Genomic DNA, 21,804 nt, shown 5'->3' on the forward strand with positions numbered 1-21,804 from the left:
ACAGGAGATCAAAGCAGCCTCGCCAGTGCCCAGCAGCCTACCACTGCCTGTCATGCAGCCTGCCTATGCTATCACCAGTGCCCAGCAGGCTACCAGTGCCCGTCATGCAGCCTGCCTGCATCTTCGTGTGATCTCTGTGTGTCACGGAGCTGTATTTGAATTGCCCAGGTCGCTGTAACAATGTCCCGCCTGCTGTAACACATCACAGTGATTCAATGTCCCACCATTGGATCAGTGTGCAGTCTGTCACAGGAGGCGGGACATTGTTACTGTGGTGTAGTTAAGCTCCGTGACACATGGAGATTGCGGTGAGGAAGGGGAGAGAGTAAGGACAAGCGCTCCAGAACGACACCACCATAATGGGTGGCAGTGGAGTCTCCAGCTTTCATATTTAGGGGGGGGGGGGGCACAAAAGCCAACCAACCATAAAAACGCAAATTTATATACACTGCTCAAAAAAATTAAAGGAACACTTTGAAAACATATCAGATCTCAACGGGCAAAAATCTCATGCTGGATATCTACACTGATATGGACTGAGTAATGTGTTAGGAATGAAAGTATAGCACATCATTTGATGGAAATGAAAATTATCAAAGACATCCTGAAAATCAAAGTAAAAATATTATGCAGCAAGCTAGTCCATTTTGCTGAAATTTCATTGTAACAATTCAAAATGGTCCTTAGTAGTTTGTATGGCCCCAAGTGCTTGTATGCATGCCTGACAACATCAGGGTATGCTCCTAATGAGACGACGGATGGTGTCCTGGGGTATTTCCTCCCAGATCTGGACCAGAGCATCACTGAGCTCCTAAACAGACTGAGGTGCAACCTGGCGGCACCGGATGCACCGAAACATAATGTCCCAGAGGTTTTCTTTTGGACTTAGGTCAGGTGAGCGTGGGGGCCATTCAATGGTATCAATTTCTTCATCCTCCAGGAACTGGCTGCATGCTTTTGTCACATGAAGCCGGGCAATGTCGTGCACCAGGAAGAACCCAGGACCCACTGCACCAGCGTAGGGTCTGACAATGGGTCCAAAGGTTTCATCTCGATACCTAATGGCAGTCAGGGTGCCATTGTGTAGCCTGTAGAGGTCTGTGCGTCTCTCCATGGATATGCCTCCCCAGACCCTCACTGACCCACCACCAAACCGGTCATGCTGAACAATGTTACTGGCAACATAAAAGTTCTCTGCGGCTTCTCCAGACCCTTTCACGCCTGTCACATATGGTCAGGGTGAACCTGCTCTCATCTGTGAAAAGCATGGGGCACCAGTGGCAGACCTGCCAATTCTGGTGTTCAATGGAAAATGCCAATCAAGCTCCACAGTGTCCGGCAGTGAGCCTCAGGCCACCCCCATGAAGTCTGTTTCTGATTGTTTGGTCAGACATTCACACCAGTGGCCTGCTGGAGGTCATTTTGTAGGGCTCTGGCAGTGCTCATCCTGTTTCCCCTTGCACAAAAGAGGCAGATACCGGTCCTGCTGATGGGTTAAAGTGGAGTTCCACCCTGTTTTTTTTTTCCCCCTAAAATCCCCCAAAAAATAAAAATTGAAAAAAAATGTTATACTCACCAGAAAGGGCTGTTGATATGCGGAAATAGCTCTTCTGCCTCTTCCTCCATCGCAGTCATCTTCTTGCTCCATCGCGGTGTCTTCTGGTGAATGGGGCACGTTGCCTTCTGGGAACTGTGTGTATCCCAGGAGGCAGCCGCCCATTCACAAAGCTGCTGGGAGCTGACCATGGCTTGTGGGTCCTACTTGCCTGTAGGCCATGGGCAGCTCCCAGCAGGAATCACAGGCCATGGGCAAGGTAAATTAGGTGTATGGGGGGGAGATCGATATGATGATTGATCCTGTGGGAGTGTCAGGGTCTCTCTCCCCAGTTTGCTTGGCAGACTCAAAAGCGACAGGACAGGTCCTCTCTTCCTTCATCTCCTTGCACGGCTTCCTCCTGTCCTGGGGGGTGGGTCATGGTGATGTTGCTCCTGGGGTCACATGTACTCCACAGCATTGTAACTGTACTATCAGCAGTGCGCCCAGGCCAGCCACGCCATGTGGTGTTTCCACCGTGTCCAGGCAGAGGCCGGCAAAATATCCGACCGCGGTGTCGGGAGTTGCTGGCTGCGCTGCTCTCCTCAGACTGACTCCACCCCCGGAAGCAGGGAGCTTGAGCACACAGCCGCTGCCAGACTTCAAGTCCCATAAACAACAGCGGCGGCCGTCACCAGACAGTCAACAGCGAGTCATTCAGCTGGCAGATACTCGCAGTGCCGGTCGGTGGCCATTGTTAGGTTGTACAGTACTTAACTTGGGGGGGCACACAGTAAAATGGGCAGCATCAGGGGCGGATACCACCCAGGACCCGCCCCATTTTTAGCTTTTTTTTTTTTTCTTCGACAGGCGAAATTTCGGTGCATCCCTAGCTCTTTGTATCAAAGGATGATAAAAATAAAAATTTGGGTACAGTGTTACATGACTGCATAATCGTCATAAGTTCAAGTGCGACTGTGCTGAAATCTGACAAATGGCCTGGGCAGTAAGGGGGTCTTGAGGTGGCTAAAGTCTATGGATGCAAAAACAAAGCAAAGAGACTCCTGCACCTGTTGCCAAGTCACATGGACGCATGTTTGCATAGGCATGAGCTCATTCCATAGATAATGGGATTCCTTTTATTGCACATTGTCAGGCAACAAATTGCACTGGTGTAAACCGAGACTTGCAAGCTGAAATGATGCATTGAAGCGATTGAAAATCATATATATATATATATATATATATATATATATATATATATATATATATATATATATATATATATATATATATATATATATATATATATATATATATATATATATATATATATATATATATATATATATATATATAAAAAACACACACACATACATACACACACACTCTGCTTACCTGCTCTGTGAAATGGTTTGCACAGAGCGGCCCCAAACCTTCTCTTGTAGGGTCCCCCTGCCATCGCTCCCGTCTCCTCCTCTTCTCTAAGTGCCCTATGTGAAACCGCTTTTAATGAAGGCACGCATGTGGGCTCAAGCTGAGCTGCGTGCGTCTGACGCACAAAGCGCAGCTTGGCAATACCCCTTCCTCACTGGATTTGATGGACAGCAGCAGGAGTCATTGAGTATTAGGCCCATAGCTGTATCCAGATCCGGCCCCGCTAAGTATTTGGGGGGGAAATCATAGGCATTTTTTTTTTTTTAACTGAATGCATTAGACATCTTTTACACGGGGGGCCACGGCAGTGCCAAAGCGGCATTCGTTATGCACGTTTTAAGCAGCACTTAAACCGGATAGTGGCGCTTTCGAATTGTTTTTCAGGTGCTTTGCAATTAATTTCAATGGGCAGGGCATTTTGGGAGCACTGTATAACTATACAGAGCTCCCAAATCGCCCCAAAGATGCTGCTTGCACAACTTTTCCGAACGTCCCACAAGCGCGTCGCCCCAGTGTGAAAATACACACTGAAATGAATGAGAGATGATGGTTTACAGGCACTATTTAGAGGCTATTTCTAGCGCTAAAATGCCTGAAAACCACCTCAGTCCGACGGGGTCTTAAGGGAACAAACCTTAACCCTCCACAACCACTTTAAGTTAAAGTCCCAGTAATAGCATAGGGTCCAAATCCACAGCTAATAGCCCTCATTTACCTGTTACAGCAGTTGCAGTGTGTCAAAATATGACTGTACAGTCAAAAAGGAATGAAGGTTTGACCACACTGCCCAGCAAACTCTAATCTGATAGACCTGGTCAGACATGACCCATTGCTTTTCACCGATAGGGATACCAACATCCAAAACTGTTTCAGCAGCAAGGGTGGGCGATGCCATGCCATCAAAGGAAGCACCTATCCAATGGTTATACTGGCATGGTCAACAGGTATTTACAGGGGGTACTACTAGTATGCACACCCTTCATCACATTTGTGATTTTATAGTTCCACTTACAATGAAAGACTAAAAATAGTACTGTGCGGTAATAGTTTTGATCAAGCTTCAGTAATCACTGTATATTTTGAAATGCTTAGAAACATCCCAATACAAATGCATATAGGCACAAAGTTTATTTTTTTTACCTCACCACAATTCACAGTTCAAGTGGGCGACTACTTCAGTACATATCTGAAAAGGTATATTAAAAATACAAAGGGTGGGGAGTCCGAAGATAAAAGCCAGTCATTGAGTTTAGCACAACAATTTTGCACAGTGGCCCTGCTTAGCATGCTCTAGTAAAACACAGCAAATAATGATACCCTTATATATATATATATATATATATATATATATATATATATATATATATATAGAAAATAAGCATCTTGCAATGTATAAAAAAAAAAAATATGGCCGCTACCACTTTTAGGACCTTCAAAAAGGGAAAAAAAAAAAAGTCTGTTCAACTGCACCTAATTCAGCAGAACAGTAGGAGTGTCAGTCATGTATCAATACAAGGACCAAAGCTAGAAGATGGGGAAAGGTCAGCCCCCTAAAAACTGGTATTTCAGAAATAGATGCATTCTGCCGATCTAAAATTTTACATACATCTTCCAAGAGTTCTAGGAAAGAAACCGGGTGCCATTTTTAAATTCCTTCTAAAAATTCCAGTTACTGAAAACAAGCATGCAAAGCCAGAACACTCAAAGTACATGTCCAGCCAGAAAAATAATTTTTATTTTTTTATATTTTTTTATTAGCTGTTGGATTTTTTCCCCCCCTCACTTCCTGTACAGTGAAACCTGTGTTGCTGTGGCAGGAAACAAGAGGGAGCTCTCTAATGGAGCCCCAAATGCCAGCAAGACCCAACAAAAGTTCGAACAACAACCCCCAAAAAAAAAAGTTTTAGCTGGACATATACTAATACTTATTCTGAGTCAATGACCAAAGACCCAAAAGCCATTGGATCATCGTATTAGACCAGCAACTAATATTTTTAGAAAGAGGTTGGCGACAGAAACCTCAATACCTCCTTGGTAGGTTTCCTTGATAGTGCATTTACACTTGTGAGTTGTGGCAACATGCACTGTAAATGCACAACGTATGGCAATGCACCTGCTCTATGTGCAATGCATTGGCATTATGATTGGTCCCCCAATGCACTGTACAGTAAATGTGTGTTGTGGTGTCCTACGGTTTGCCAAAAAAGTAATCTGTATTGGCAAACCATTCACAATAAATGTGCGACCACACGTTAACCAAGCGCAACAGATAACTCAAGCTAAAAATAGGCCGAATAAGGGGGTAGACCTCTGGTACAAAGACCCGACCTAGAGGGTTGAAGGAACTGGCTGGTTGATTGCACTTCCTGTCATAAACCAAAAACTGAAATACCTGGTTTGGCGGACTAACCCTTTAAAAAAAAAAAAAAAAAAGTTTTATACAGCATGCTATACTTAATGTAATTAGCATTTGTGCAGTGTACCTGAGGGTTTTCTATAAGGCACTAACAAGATGAAAATGATGGAGTGGAGTTGAGATCCATTTGGTTTCTATTTTTCCCACCAATAACAATAAAGGTAAAACTCCAGACAAGTGGGAAAAAAAAAAAACACACAGCAACATCCAAAACAGAAAGACAAATGCGACAGGGGTTCGTTCCCCCTACTCTACTAAAGATTTTTTTTTTTTTTTTTTTGCGTTATATAATTTCACTTGCTTCTCATCTGTTGAAACGGTTGTCAGCAGTAGCGTATGTGAGGGGAAAGCTCTCTAGGTTTTCATTAGTCCAGACAGCAGTAAAATCTGCCAGGTAGCATTGCACCGATACCAGTACTAAGCATTTGCATGAGCACTCGTACAAATGCTCCGATACTAAAACCGATTACCTGCAGGGCCGCAGATTGTAACCGCCGCCTAACCCTGGGTGTGGGTGTGTATATATAGGGCTGGCTTGCAGTTCGATTTGTAAAAAAGAGTCGGGTACAATTTTGTTTAGTGGTTCAGGTGCAATTCAAGTGCAAATTGTTAAAGTGTAGGACATTGGAAATGGCACCTGAAATCGGGCTAAAAATTGTACAGGGCTTTTTTTTTTTTTTTTAATCGCACTCTGGCCAGCCCACACATATGTGAATCAGGTCCATAGAAATTGATTTTAGTTATGTTATGAGAATCGGATGAGATTCAAAACATCTAAAAAAAAGAAATTAAAAAAAAATCTGTCACATTACACTAAAAAAATAGGTATTGGCAATAGGTACCAGCGAGTACTTGAGAGGAAAAAAAAAAAAAAGTATCAGTAATCGGTCTTGGTGCATTCTTACCGACAGGGATTTTAAACCTTCCCCACTCCATCCAAAATAGAAGTTTGGGCTATACATACTCTATGTGACAAATGTGTTGGGCAAACTGCTACATATAACCACTTGTAATGCTTATCTTTATTAAGCTACTCTCATCCCCAGCACTTTGGCTGAAATTTCAAATGGGAGTGGTTACACAGACTGGTAAACTGAGGAATAGGGCGAGGAGCAGTATCCCCTTACTGATAATGCATTATGGCAGGGCTTGACAAATTTGCTTGGAATCTAGGAGCCAGCTAAAAAAAAAAGTTAGGAGCCAGGAACGTACCGCCTCCTGTTAAGCTCACGTGCAGAAGCGAACGTATATGTGAGTAGCACCCACATATGAAAGCAGTGTTCAAACCACACATGTGAGGCATCGCCACGATTGGTAGAGCGAGATCAATCATTTTAGTCCTAGACCTCCTCCAACTCAAAACATGCAACCTGTAGAATTTTTTAAACATCGCCTATGGAGATTTTAAAAAGTAAACGTTTTGACACCATTCCACGAGCGGACGCAAAATTGAAGCGCGACATGTTGGGTATCAATTTACTTGGCGTAACATTATCTTTCACAATATAAAAAATAAAATTGGGCCAACTTTACTGGTGTCTTATTTTTTTTAATTAAAAAAGGTGTATTTTCCCCCCAAAAAAGTGCGATTGCAAGATCACTGTGCAAATACGGTGTGACAGAAAGTATTGCAACGATCGCCATTTTATTCTCTAGGATGTTAGACTAAAAAATATATCTAATGTTTGGGGGTTCTAAGGGAAGGAGATGGGCAAGCAATAAAAACAGGCACGGAAGCTCCATTAGCATTGCTGGTTGTCCTGTCATACCAACAGTCACCACAAGAGGGTGCCAGATTCCAGAAAGAAGAATAGGACTGCAGAAGGCCGCACAGAGACAGGGTATCCCAACTGTGCCGCGCCAGGTTGCTAATTCAAGTCGCAACTGCGAACTGGCGCCCAGGGTTTGTGGAGCCCAGCATTATGGCATTCAAGGAGGTAAAAAAGGGGTTAAGCTACAACCCAATTCAGGCATATACCAAGGAGCATGGCTTTGGACACAAATTAAAGGCTAGATACAGATCACAAAAAAAAGGGGGGGTTTAAACATGGAGGATACACAAGCATGATGCATGCTGAAATAATTATTTTTTTTAAAAAGTATACGTAAAAGCAAACTTTTTTTGGTAGAGGAGGGAAGGGTTAATATTCCCTCTATTTGTACTGATGGCCACAGAAGTAGACAGAAAGTAATGGGAAAGAAAACTTTTCTTTTTTGAGTTGTCACCAGAGCAAGAGAGGTAAACCTTCCAGTGGGCTCAAATGTTCTGGTGACAAGTGTCTTAGATGGGAATTTCTCATTTAAAACAGAGCTTTCCTCCTCACTTGTATCTCTAGTATAGGAAGTGAAGGGAAAAATCCCCAGTGGGACAACATTTTTTTACCTGAACAGTATTCAGTTCCCACAAAATACATTACACACTTTGCCCCATCTTGGTAGATGCCCTGTGAAGCTAGCTGTAATGTTGGATAGTGCACCCCGTCCCCCTTGCCCAACACTGCAGAGGGGACGGGGTTGGCAATACACACTTTAAGCAGATTTAGTAAGTAGTGGCCCGTATAACAGTCTAATACAGGTTTTACAATTAACCAGAGTTACAGATTGAAGGGAGAGCTTGTCGGGATAGAAATATGGAAGCTGCCAATGAGGATTCATTTTTGTAGGTGCAAATTCTAAGGCCGTCATTCTGATCCTAGCTTAGTGAGACACTGACTGAGCTCATGCATTTGTCCCGACAGGTCTCATTGAAAGACTTCATCTGTGGATGTGATGCAAGCCAATAATGGAAAGATACGTAAAAACACTGGCACGGATCTAGCACAAAATATTACATATATTGTGAAACAAACATATGAGGGAGAACAGCGTTTTGAAATTCTTGGACATAAAACAAAGAGGGCTCCTATAAGAGTTCCACCTCTATTTTTACCATAGCAAATTTTCTATTCCACCATCTACCAATACAATTGCACTGAACTTGGTAAACCATGTAGGATATTTTCAATGGATCGATACATTACGGTATTGCTCCATCGGCCTAGCAGAAACAAAAAAAAAAAAATCCTAACAGCTAACTAGAACACAACTATGTACTGTGGCTTTCCATAACATAAGCAAAAACACACACAAAAAAAAAAGAAAAAAAAAGAAAAAGAAAAAAATGTTTTCTTAATGTAAAGTCCTCTAAACAAATGGCTTTGTGGATGTCAATGTTTCCAGAAAAAAAAAAATATTCAAAACATTTTTGTGAACGAAACAAACATGATTTGGTGTAATATAAATGTAACATTTGAAACGCAGTGTCAGTGAACGGGGTTATAGTCTGTGTTCACTACAACATGACTGCTGCGCTCCCTTCCACTTGCTCGATTAACCGCACCGGTGCTACAATAACAAGTGTCTTATGTGGCGTTGGCTTGACTCTTCGGTAGACACCAAATTGCGGCTGGGACAGTCCTCTAGAAATAAGATGATTGGCTCAGTCAGATTTGTCCTTCTTTTTCCCGGAGACTTTATTGGAGACCGCTGATCCCACGGCAGCCACGCTACCAGTGACCACCGACACGCCGCCTTTCACAATGCCAACTCCTATACTAGGTACCGATGTGACGGCTGTTTTGGTCACCTCATAGCTTTTGCCTCCGATCCAAGCCACGCCACCGATGGTGGCACCAACTGCTCCTTTGGTGATGCTGAATATGCCCCCTGTTACACGAGAGATCATGCCAGGTTGTTGCTGAGGGTGGTCCTTGACGGTTTCTGGAAGAAATTAAAAATATATGTTATTAGCACAGGCTCAATTTCTCTGCTGCTCAGTTGAAGATTTAAAAACATATGGCTAAAACCAAAAGCAAGTTTAAAGAGAATCTGCCATGAATATCAGATGGCAATTGCCATTGTCGACTTATTTTGAAAAAGCAGATTCCCCAACTGTCATGCTGATGCTTTGACTTTAATGTTAGCCAAGTTGCTGACCATAAACAAGTATAGAGATAAGTAGCACTGGGGGTTTTAATTTAATCAGAAATTCTGCATTTTCAGGCAGCTTGCAATGGCAGTACCCATATTCCTTATATCAGTCAGTTACTGCGCAAATACACAGATTTGATGTTGTGATATTTTCAAATAGTTACTGTCTCTTCTAAAAAGGAAGTGGAAGCTGTGTGATCAGCCGTGACTGTTTTTCCACATTACTGACTTTCCATACGTTTCTGCAGTAGCTGCAGTCACCACCAGAGCGAGCTAAAAGGGAAGACAATCTATGGACTGAGCGAAGGAATAAATGAGCAACATGCATCTCGTCTCCCTCTAGTGGTGACTATGAAGGCTGCTTCAGGAAGAGAAAATGTAATCCTCATTTCAGGCAAAACAGGTATCCTCTGCAAATAACTAAGCATGCAACAAGGATCAAAGCAAAGTAAAGAAAATGTAGGGATCCAATAATCCCTAAATCTGACCTTCACCCTGCTCCTCCCCCAACCCCCTTCTCAAATTATACACGTGCGTCATGGATTGCAGACATTTTTAGGGCGATCTACAATCACATGAACACGCACTTTTCTTTGAATCTGCAGTGTTACTGAAAGATGAAACTAGAAAAAAAACATTAATTGAACAATTAATTGAATTATTTGAACACACCTGTCAAATACAAGTATTTGCACCCACTTCCGGGAGTCCTCCGTAGGGAATCGGGCAGTGAAGCCGAAGCACTTCACTTCCCGATTCCCTCACCGAGGATGGCGGTGGAGGCAGCAGATAGACGAGCGATGCTCGTCTTCTGCTGCAGACGTCGCTGGACTCCAGGACAGGTAAGTGCAGCTGCAGTATTTGTAGCTGCTGGCTTTTAATATTTTTTTTTACAGCAGAGCTCCGCTTTAAAGTGGTTGTAAACTCACGATGATAATATAAAAAATAAATAAAAAAACCATACCTCCTACATACTAGCTCATTATGAATTACTTACCTTAGATCGAAGCCCCCGCAGCAGTCCTCATACACCACTCAGGCGACATCGCTCCCAGAGTTACTTCCGGGTATCACAGGCTCTGGCGCGGTGATTGTCGGAGCCAAACGTGCCATTGCTTCAGTGCCGATGACACCAGCACATGCAAATACAGGGGGATATCTCCTAAATCTTGTAGGTTTAGGAGATAGCTGGGGTAGCTATAGGCAAGCCTTATTATATGGTTTTATGCATGAAGGTAAAAATTCTTCTGTGCTACGGCAGCCCCCTCTTTTTACCTGAGCCCATCCATTTCAGTGATGTGCACAAGCCCAGCGACTCCAGCCGCCGTCTCCATCCTCACTGAATAGGATTGATAGCATTGGCTCCTGCTGCTGGCAATTAAATCTAGTGACGCAGGGGGTGGGGCCGAGTCCTGCTGTCTGCCAATAGACGCAGCAGCGAAACTCGCGAGATTGCCCGCACGGGGGCCCCCAGGGAAATTGGCTCTTCGTGGGGGCTCCCGATGAAGGGGGGGAGCCAGGAGCAGCGCTGCGGCACCCCAGAGCAGGCAAGTATAGGGATGTTTTTTTTATAAAAAAAACAAACAACCCTTTACAATCACTTCAAGAGTGTGCTTTGTCCACTCCTCGAAGGGGGAAGGACCTCTCCCTGATCCCCCAGGGCACAAGGCCCCTGACAGGGACATAGGGAACGACATGGTCCGCCTAGAGCGGACCACGACGTACTAGGTCAAAGAGACCCCCCAAAACATGAGGAATACATGTAACTATAGGTCTCTTAGTTTAACTTCTATAAGTGGGAAGATATTGGACAGTTTAATTAAAGACCACAGATGAGTTAGACTTTTTTTTTGTCTTCCTTTGGAAGAACTGGGTATAGGATTGTATCCCCCCCCCTCTATTTATTGGTTAAACTAGATGAACTTGTGTCTTTTTTCATCCGGATTAAGTAAGTATGAAAGGGAAAAAGGGGGGTAAAGTTCTTCTACAGTTTCCCTCCCTTAAAATTCTGCATTCAAGATAAACAGGGTTTATGGGTGTTCTAGCAAATGCAGGTGGAAGACACTTTCGGTAGGGCAAATGGTATGGTTTGCTGAGACAATCTAGGTAAAAGCTGCACAGCTCCCATGCTGGAGAGCTACATACAGGCCAGGATCTTGGGACAGACATAAGACTTATTATTGTGCAATCACCTGCTTTCTTGAGGACTGGACACAAAGAGCCGGTTCACACAGGGGCAGCACGACTTGCAAGCGACTCGGCATGGCGATCTGCCCACGACTTCAGAGGCGACTTGCAAAATGACTTCTGTATTGAAGTCAATGCAAGTCGCCCTGAAGTCATCCCAAAGTAGTACAGGAACCTTTTTCTAAGTCGGAGCGACTTAAGTTGCTCCTATTAAAACGGTTCCATAGTACAGAACGGAGCGCGACTTGTCAGGCAGCCAAGTCGTCCGACGAGTCGCCCCTGTGTGAACCGGCTCTAAAAAGGGATATCCAAGAGTGAAAAAAAAAGGATTTTTGTACTCACCGTAAAATCCATTTCTCTGAGTTCATAGACGGACACAGCATCCTTTGACCTTAGGGTTATGCTTCTTCCTACCAGGAGAAAGAAGCATAACCCTAAGGTCAATGAAGGCTGTGTCCGTCTATGAACGAAAGAGAAAAAAAGGATTTTTGTACTCACCGTAAAATCCATTTCTCTGAGTTCATAGACGGACACAGCCTTCATTGACCTTAGGGTTATGCTTCTTTCTCCTGGTAGGAAGAAGCATAACCCTAAGGTCAAAGGATGCTGTGTCCGTCTATGAACGAAAGAGAAAGATACTAAACCTTGTAAACAGTAAACAAAGCAGTTAGATGGGCAGACAGTTTGTTCAGTGGGCTGAATGTATCTGCACAGTAGCACCAAATATACTTTTGTAAGGGTATGTCCTGAGTCCAAAGAAGGAAGGAAGGCGGGCATGTGTAGTTCAAGAAATTGGACCACCAACTTAAAGTAACTGTAATCATAATTCCTTTTATTAACATATCATACTTACCGGCTCTACTACCTGGTGACACTTCTGGCTCCTTCGCCGTTTAGTGCCCCCATAGAAAGCTGCTTGCTATTTGGGCACTCCTGTGGACTCAATCCCGAACCAGGATTGAGCTCCAGGTAAAAGCACAGAATAAAGCATTTAGGCATGCACTGCCAAGCTGCAGCAAGCAAGGCTAGCAGACTATCAGCATGCATATAAAAGGGTATTTACTCCTCAAGAGATAAAACTACAACTCTGTCACTTTCCAAAACTCTGCTTTGGCCACACCAAGTATGAGGTCCAGTTCTGGTCACCAGTCCTCAGAAAGAATTTGCTAGAACTGGAGAGAGTCCAGAGAAGGGCAACAAAGCGAATAAGGGGGGGGGTTTGGAGAATTTCAGTTATGAGAAACGATTACCATCATTGAAATTATTCTCCATTGAGAGGAGACGCTTAAGAGGAGATATTATAGCAATACAGTATACAAAATATCCTAAACAGTGATTCTAGCATAGGGAGGAAACTATTCAGTCTCAGGTCACTCAAGAAGACAGGTGATCACTCAAAGTTGGACGAGAAGCACTTTACCCTTTAGGCCCCTTTTAGACATGCGGACCCCGTATGTCCGCTTTTTCAGCCACCCGTTTACGGATGAAAAAGGGACACACATTGATCCCTATGAGATATCGGGCGTCAGCAGATGAACATCCGCTGACACCCGATCTCATCAGTGTCTGCAATCCTCCGATTCTGCAGACGGAGGAAAATCCTATTTTTCCATCCGTTTGCAGAGCGGATCAGGAGAACACGGACAGACTGTTGCGCAGGGACCGCCCTGTCATCCGCCGGCTCAGCGGGGATCAATGGAGCCTCTGTCAAAGGACCCTTAAACTGCATAAAGGATTTTTCACTGTTCGAGTGGCAAGGATGTGGAACCTTCCCAACTCTATGCAATTTAAAAAACGTACTTGCAGGGTTTTCCATAAATGCTTTTTACTCACTTGCAATGTTGAACATGCTAGAAAATTGTACTACTCTAGGAAGAGTCAGTTCTGTAGCATAGCCCCCTCCTTTCCTTGCACATCATAGCCCCTCCCTTCTTTACCCTATAAAACCTTATACGTAGTCATCAGGGGGAAGAGTGAGAGGAAATACTATGGAGCGTCATCTGAACAATAATTCTGCTCCGATATCACATCCAAGATGGAAGCACCTACCAGCAGCCTCAGGGCTTTTGTCCACACAAGGAAGGATTTTAGATAAATCATATGGATACAATAAGGTTAAAAACAAAATCTTATTAGGAGAATGTGTGTGTAGATGAATGGTCTCTTTGAACTAGAGATAATGCTCTTCTAATTTCCCTGTATGCTCCTGCTGTGAGCTACACTCTGCATGACCTACAAGTTACGGCATTAATCTACAGCCACAATATACACAGGCATATGCCTGTGTGTATAAACCATCCATGGTCAGTAGTAATATACAAAAATGGGCATGGCCAGGACTGCAAACAACACATGCGTAACAGATGGAAACTTTGAGAAACATGAATTTCACTTTCCAATTGTGTATGGACGGAAAGTGGACTCTGAAAGGCGTTTGCCGTGACGTCATAAAACATCTGTTCCTTTGACTTTGACACCCTCGTGCAGCCTGATCTTCTTTATAAGCTCAAATGGCACAAAATATACGTTCATCCTCTGTGCACTTCTCACCTCTCCGCCACATGGATTAACATCTGTGGCAAACCCCAGCTTCGCTCAAAGTAGGCCTTCACCTGTCACATCAATGACGCAAACTCGGCACCGTTTACTGCACTGAGCTCTGATATGGAGAATGTGAGAAAGTAATGTCGGCATCACCAGCTACTTCAACTGCCAGAGAATGGCTTTAAATTATTGAGAGCTAGATGTATGGAAGTCACCATCTTTATAAAATAGTGATGCCACAATTTATTCATAAATATATCTATACACACTATTCGGTAGATTCAGGTACATTGGTGCAAACTTGCGGCGGCGTAGCTTAGCCTGTTTAGGCTACGCCGCCGTAAGTTAGCTAGGCAAGTACATGATTCTCAATGTATTTGCCTGCTAATATACGGCGGCGTAGCCTAAAGCGGGCGGGCGTAAGGGCGCCGAATTCAAATGTGTGGAAGGGGGGCGTGTTTAATGGTAATCAAGCTTGACCTTACGTTTTTGACTTTTTTCAGTTACTGCGCATGCGCCGGGCGCCTACATTTCCCAGTGTGCATTGCGGCTAAGTACGCCGCATGGGCCTATCGATTTAGACGTGGACATAAATCGCTAGCCGCGGACTTGCGCCAACGACGTAAAAATTTTGAATCTCACGGCGGCCATACTTTAACATTGCTATTCCACCTAATAGATGGGGCGTACGTTCGTGAATCGGCATATCAACTCATTTACATATTCTACGCCGACCGCAATGAAAGCGCCACCCAGCGGCCATCCGAAATATTGCAATCTAAGATAGGATGGCACAAGCCATCCTATCTTAGATATGTTTAAGCGTATCTCTGTTTGAGCATACGCTTAAACATAGGTCGGCGTAGATTCTGAGTTAGGTCGGCTTATCTACTGAGCCGGCCTAACTCTTTCTGAATCTACCTATATGTAAACATCTCCTCAAAAGACAGGCACTATAGGTTATGCACATTTTATTTCTGTATGTATCCATCTACCAATCTAGGTAGATTATTTTTAGACCCTGGCCGTCTAGGGTTGCAGACATTTTCAGTTTAATCTCAGTATTGAATACAGTAGGTTTCAGGTGGAACAGATCATCTTTTTTGTCCCTTGTGGCCTCTTCTGGATATATCGTTTCACTTTCAAGTAGATGTAACAGAAAGGAAGAGGGGCTCATTCACACCATACACACTGTCTCTGCTGGGCAGCCATGCCCAATGCAGTCCTAACACATAGATATGGCAAACCGCATTGTGTCCTATGTGTTCAGAACATGGATGTGCAGAAAGAAAAAAAAAAAAAAAAAAAAAAAAAGAGACATAGGAGTTTATTTACTAAAGGCAAATCCACTTTGCACTACAATTGCAAACTACATCTGCAAAATACACTTGGAAGTGCAGTCGCTGTAGATCCGAGGGGGACATGCAAGGAAAATAAAAAACAGCATTTTAGCTTGCACATGATTGTATTATCCAATCAGCAGAGCTTCCCCTCATTTCAGATCTACAGCAACTGCACTTCTGAGTGCACTTTGCAATTGTAGATTTGCCTTTAGCAAATAACCCCCATAGTATACTACTATTGCAAATCTTTGCTGTGAATGTAATATAACTTGACATTACCATAAAAAAAAAAAAAAAAAAAAAACCACACAGCGTTATGCATCATAATTTAAACATTGGCAAAGTCCAATTCCACGCGCACACCAGCAGCCATGTGCCCCCTCCCAAAGATAGTTAATCCACAGAGACAAATACATCTCATAATAGGTTGCTCCCAAGGCACACACCAAGAATAGAACAATGGAATACAGCCACACTTCAAACGAAGGGAGAGGGAGAGGGAGAGGGAGAGGGAGAGGGAGAGAGAGAGAGAGAGAGAGATGCAGGGTGGTTGTACAGAGAGTCTGACTAGTACAGACCAGACTAGGGTTCTCGTCACCCTGTGCCCCTAATGGACACAGGCGACTTACACATAGGAGGGACCGGGGCAGCTGGACAAGGAGATTCCAGTGCTCTCCAAGATAAGCTGGGTTCCACAAGCCCCCCTTCCCAAAACGACTCCCATCACAGTGCCCACTGGTGTGAATGTGCCTTTAAATCAGGGGTCTCAAATTGGCGGCCCTCCAGCTGTTACGAAACTACAGGTTCCATCATACCTCTGCCTGTGGGAGTCATGCTTGTAACTGTCAGCCTTGCAATGTCTCATGGCACTTAGTTTTGCAACAGCTGGAGGGCCGTCAGTTTGAGACCCCTGCTTTAGACAGTTGCCATATCAGGTGAACAGCCTGAAAATAACTGCCTCACAGCTGTACATTTGCAGTGTGAATCTTAAAGCGGAACTTCACCAAAATGGCAAAGTCCACCTCACCCTTTCCTCTAACCCATTTGGCATGCAATTTTCTTTTTTTGGAGGGGGGGGCATAGGTACCTAGCTTTGACAGGTAACTGCTCTCACTTCTGCTCAGATCGCCTGGATGATCCCAGCAGAACTTCGGTGCCCTAAGCCAAAAAAGACACACACCCACACACAATGTCACGGCACAGACAGTACATTCCAGCACCCAAAATAGCTCTGTCATCACTATTGCCATCACACCCGATAGGATATCTTCTCCTGCCACAAACTGGTTAACGGGACAATAATGTAAACACAGACTATATTCATCTTCCAGACTTGTGACACTGGGTCAGACATGCAGTCATAAGATTCCCTGATGAAGAAAGCTTTATCATCACTCCATGCAGACTTAAAATGACCCAATCAGAAAGAAATATGGGAACTGCCTGTTGCTGAAGCATTCGGAGGCTCCAAAAATCAGTTGCGGGTCTGTCAACTGCCTGACTACACGGTTCCCCCATCTTCAAAGAGTGCAGGGTGTAAAATCAGGTCATTGACATGCAGCAACTTTCCAACGCTTCAGCTAAATGTGGGGAAAAACACACATCCAATTCGCACTAGTGTGAACCCAGCCTCACACATATGCCCCAAAGTGTCAGGTTGTTGTGTCCTGCTGGGGAAATTCAACCGCTTTCTCCTGGAGACCATTGTCCCAAGCACTGCAGGTAAAAAAAATAAAATAAAAATAAAAGTGAATCATGCGTTTTCTTAGGAGCCAGCAGATCATTGCACCTGTGAGCAGGTGCAATGTCAGGCTCCTGTAAACTCTCAATACAGCCGTCTGCCCATACCTCTTGGGTATTATGGATGAAAAGGACATCGCTGTATCTCTATGGAAAAACAGATGTAAATGGATGATCATCAGTTTACATCCACATTCGTTTTTTGAAACGGATCAAAGCTTTTTTTTCCCCAGATGAAAAACGGATGTAAAAGATTGACAAACACATTTTCCATCTGTTTTTGCATTGGTGGTGAATGTAAATAAACAGACGAGCAGCGAACGAAAACGTGATCGGTTTTTGTTTGTTTTTTTTACTTTGAAAAGACGCGACTAAACTGATGAAATGAATGGTCTGAGCGTTAAAGGGGCCTTACTGGCAGGAAAATTAAATAAATCCATGAACCATGAGGGCACTCATCAGCAAACCACAAGACATCTGTTGTGGTGACAGACGGGACTTGTAGTTCATTCATTCACAGATGAATGATGCAGCTGTGTTGGTAGAGCTCCGCTATTTTTAAATTGCGACAGCAGATGCAAGGAGCAGTGGTGTGGCGTAGGTTGTCAGCGCCTGGGACAACGCAACTAACCTGTGGGCTTTTAGCACTACCCGAGTCTTTTCCAATATGACAGCATAAACCCCCCTACTTGTATATGAAGAAAATACTGATGCAATACTAGTATACGCAAATTTTACTTTAAGAGTAGCGCACATAGTACCCATCTACAAGGTCAGCCCTGAGGGATGGTGTGTGTACCCCAGGAGGTGCAGGAAGATGGTAGCAGGAGAAGCGAGATCACCCCATCACCGCAAATCCTACACCTTGCCATCGCAGATGAGTACAAACCTCTTCACCATCAGATCAATTCCTGTGCAACAGAGCTCAGACCACCCCAATTTCTGCACCTTCACACCTCAGTTCAGTCCAATTCTTGCACCTCTGAATTAGTAGTTCCAAATAGCTGGCTAATTAAGGCCCCTTTCACACTGGGGCTCGATGTGCGGTGGCGGTATAGCGCCGCTAATTTTAGTGGTGCTATGCCGTCGGAATTGCGGCGGTATTCGGCCGCTAGCAGTGCGGTATTAACCCCTGCTAACGGACAAAAAAGGGTTAATACCGCCCGCAATGCACCTCTGCAGAGGCGCATTGCCGGCGGTATTACCACAGTGCACATTGCTTTCAATGGGAGGAGCGGTAAACACACCGCTCCAAAGATGCTGCTGGCAGGACTTTTGGAGTGGTCCCGCCAGCGCATCGCCTCAGCGTGAAAGCCCCAGGGTTTCACATTGAGACTGCAGGGAAGGAGTTTTTCAGGCGGTATTTAGGCGTTATTTTTAGCGCTAAACCGCCTGAAAAACTCCTCAGTGTGAAAAGGGGCTTTACAGTCCAAAATGAATGCAGGCAGCTTGAAGTGTCTCAACATCAGGACTGGATCTAGCCTGTCTGATGTGGGGGTGCACTAAAAAATGTCAGAGGACAGGGGGTCAGCAGGGCAGAGGATAAAAACATTAGGACAGTGTCCCAGGGACAGCCAACATAGCAGGCAGCTCGGGGTGAAGTCACTAGCTGGCCCAGCAACCCGGATGGGAAAGCACACTAGGGCATTAATGACAGAGTTAGGACAGCTGGGTAGGCTCAGGCAGCAGCACTAGCATGGCTCAAAGGAGAGCAGCAGAGGCAGGGGCGCATACAGTGGCACACTGGGGAGTTGGGACTTCTGTGCCCTCTAGATATCGTGCCCAGGGACACTGCCCCCCACAGACCCCCCCAACCCTACACCACTGGCAAGGAGAGGATCACCCGCTTGTGGTCACAGTGGGGGATGCAGGGCTGCTACATTAGTAACATGTTAGACCATGAAAACAGGTGCAACATGTTGCTAAAGATGCCATGTATAGAGCCTTTAAGGTCTACAGGTAGCATCTACCCTCCGATTCACACTTATGTACACCAACCAACCGCCCCTCAAATAAATGTGTTAAAACACACATTAAAGTGTCACTAAACCCACAGTATAACCCCCCTTAGAGTGGTTATACTACAGGTAAGCCTATAATGAGGCTGACCTGTAGCTACCCCAATATCTTCTAAAACTTACAGTTTGAGATATCCCCTGTATCTGCATCATCAGCACATGCGCACTGAAGCAATGGCCCATATGTGACGTTGCTTCAGTTAGAGTGCCGTTATCAACAGCAGCTCGGGCCAATCAAAGCACCGGAGCCCACGATACCCGGAGGTAACTCCAGGAGCGATGTCCCCGGCCGGAATGGTGAACGAGGACCGCTGCGGGGGCTTCGATCTAAGGTAAGCAATTCATAATGAGCTAGTATGCTGTGCATAATAGCTCATTATGCCTTCATCTTGCAGGTTTTTTAGTTGGTGGGTTTAAAACCACTTTAAGTTCATGTCTCAGCTAGGGATTTCGCAGCTGTGGTGGCAACTCTACACATGTAGTTTTCAATGAGTTTCTGTGCTGAGCATTTCATCCTCATCACATGTGAGCAACCCATGTGACTATAGAATCACATGTGGGCATATATACTATTGGTGCACCGAAATTTTACATTTTGGTACCGAAACTGAAAATTCAGGATGCATTTTGTCCAAAGCCCTCCGCAGATCACCCCACAGATTTTCAAATCGGATTCAGGTCTGGGCTCTGGCTGGGCCTTTCCAAATTTGTAATCTTCTTCTGATGAAGCCATTCCTTTGTTCATTTGGATGTATACTTTGGGTCTTTGTCATGCTGAAAGATGGAGTTCTTCTTCATGTTCAGCTTTCTAGCAGAAGCCTGAAGGTTTTGTGCCAATATTTACTGTTTTTTGGAACTGTTCATTATTCTCTCTACCTTGACTAAGGCCGCTGTTTCAGCTGAAGAAAAACAGCCCCAAAGCATGATGCTGCCACCACCATGCTTCACTGCGAGTATGGTGTTCTTTTGGTGAAGTGCAGCGTTTTTAGCCGGGCTTGGATGTTTTTCTTCGTAAGAAAAGGCTTCCGTCTTGCCACGCTACCCCATAGCCCAGACATATGAAGAATGTGGGAGATTGCTGTCACATGTACCACACAGCCAGTACTTGCCAGATATTCCTGCAGCTCCTTTAAATGTTGCTGTAGGCCTCTTTGCAGCCTCCCTGACTAGTTCTCTTCTCGTTTTTTCAAGAATTTTGGCAGGACGTCATGTTCTTGATAATGTCACTGTTGTGCCATATTTTCTTCACTTGATTACCATCTTCACCGTGTTCCACGGTATATCTTATACTTAGTAAATTATTTTGTACCCTTCTCGAGACTGAGGGCCAGTTCACACCAGACGCAGTTCCGTGTGCTTTTTTTCTGCACAACATGAAATACTGCATGCATTTATTCCAATGGCTCTAGTTCACACCATGCAGTCAGTTTCTGTACCGGAAACAGACTGCATGGTGTGAACTAGAGCCAACTAGAGCCATTGGAATACATGGAAAACACTGTGCAGGCATTTTTAGTGCAGAAAAAAAAAAAAGAAATGCACACAAAACTGTACGGAACTCCGTCTGGTGTTAACTGGCCCCCGATACCTTTCAACAATGAGATTTCTCTGAAGCTTTGGAAGCTCTCTGCGGACCATGGCTTTTGCTGTAGGATGCAACTAAGAAAATGTCAGGAAAGACCTACTAGAACAGCTGAACTTTATTTGGGGTTAATCAGAGGCACTTTAAAATGATGACAGGTGTCTACGGACTCCAGAATTACCATTCATACACATTTTAAGAGGGTGTGCACACTTATGCAACCACATTCTTTTAGTTTTTCAACACCCCCCCCCCCCTTTTTAAATATTTCAGTTTGGTTTTCAATTGAGTTGTACAGTTTATAGGTCACATTAAAAAAAAGGCAGAAAAAGTACTGAAATTTTTTCTTTACATCACAGAAACCTGACATTTTAACAGGGGTGTGTGTGTGTGTGTGTGTGTGTGTGTGTATGTGTATGTGTGTATATTATATATATATATATATATATATATATATATATATATATATATATACACATATACATATACACACACACACACACACAAATTTGTTATTAAAGAAACGGTTTAATATTAATTTAATATTTTTCTCTGAATTCCAGGCTGTTTTTTTTTTTTTTGAATGTGTGACCAGCAGTGACTAAAAGCTCCCATTGCTTATGTTTCCCTGCAGACAGGCTGGGAAAGAGCTGGGTCACGTGATAGCTGTATACATATTAGAAAAAGGGTACTTAGATTTTTTTTTTGTATAATTTATACACACACACACACACTTATATATATATAACAGTGCCATCATTCACATACAGAAAGAGATGAGACAATGTAAAACGAAACAGTGTGTGTTTAGCATCACTTTAAGTCCCATCATAACACGGAGGCCAAATAAGAAAAGACCAATCCCTTAGAGTAAGGACTGCAATTACCCTCTGGTGCCTCCTCCCGTAGATAAGCAGGAACCTCTTCTTCTGATTGCTGCGTCTGATTCATGGTGCCTGCAACACAAACACAGTTCTTGTAATTATACACAGCGATAAATCATATGGCAGAAGTATATATAAAGAATGGTTTCT

At 44.0% G+C, this 21,804-nt stretch overlaps 1 protein-coding gene across 2 annotated transcripts in view; it reads right to left on the reverse strand.

Moving 5' to 3' along the window:
- Nucleotides 1-7,576: 7,576 nt before the first annotated feature.
- The window catches only part of TMEM263 (transmembrane protein 263), a 40,456-nt gene continuing 26,228 nt past the window's right edge, over nt 7,577-21,804 (reverse strand). For both annotated transcript variants that reach the window (XM_040345207.1, XM_040345206.1), the window contains 2 exons: nt 21,658-21,726; nt 7,577-9,146 (listed from right to left, as the gene is read on the reverse strand). In XM_040345207.1, the coding sequence (XP_040201141.1) occupies nt 8,866-9,146; nt 21,658-21,721 (345 nt within the window). In that variant the 5' untranslated portion in view covers nt 21,722-21,726 and the 3' untranslated portion in view covers nt 7,577-8,865. The remainder of the gene's footprint in view (nt 9,147-21,657; nt 21,727-21,804) is intronic.

The sequence above is a fragment of the Rana temporaria genome, chromosome 3 (genome assembly GCF_905171775.1).
Source record: "Rana temporaria chromosome 3, aRanTem1.1, whole genome shotgun sequence".
NCBI classification, from domain to species: Eukaryota; Metazoa; Chordata; class Amphibia; order Anura; family Ranidae; genus Rana; species Rana temporaria.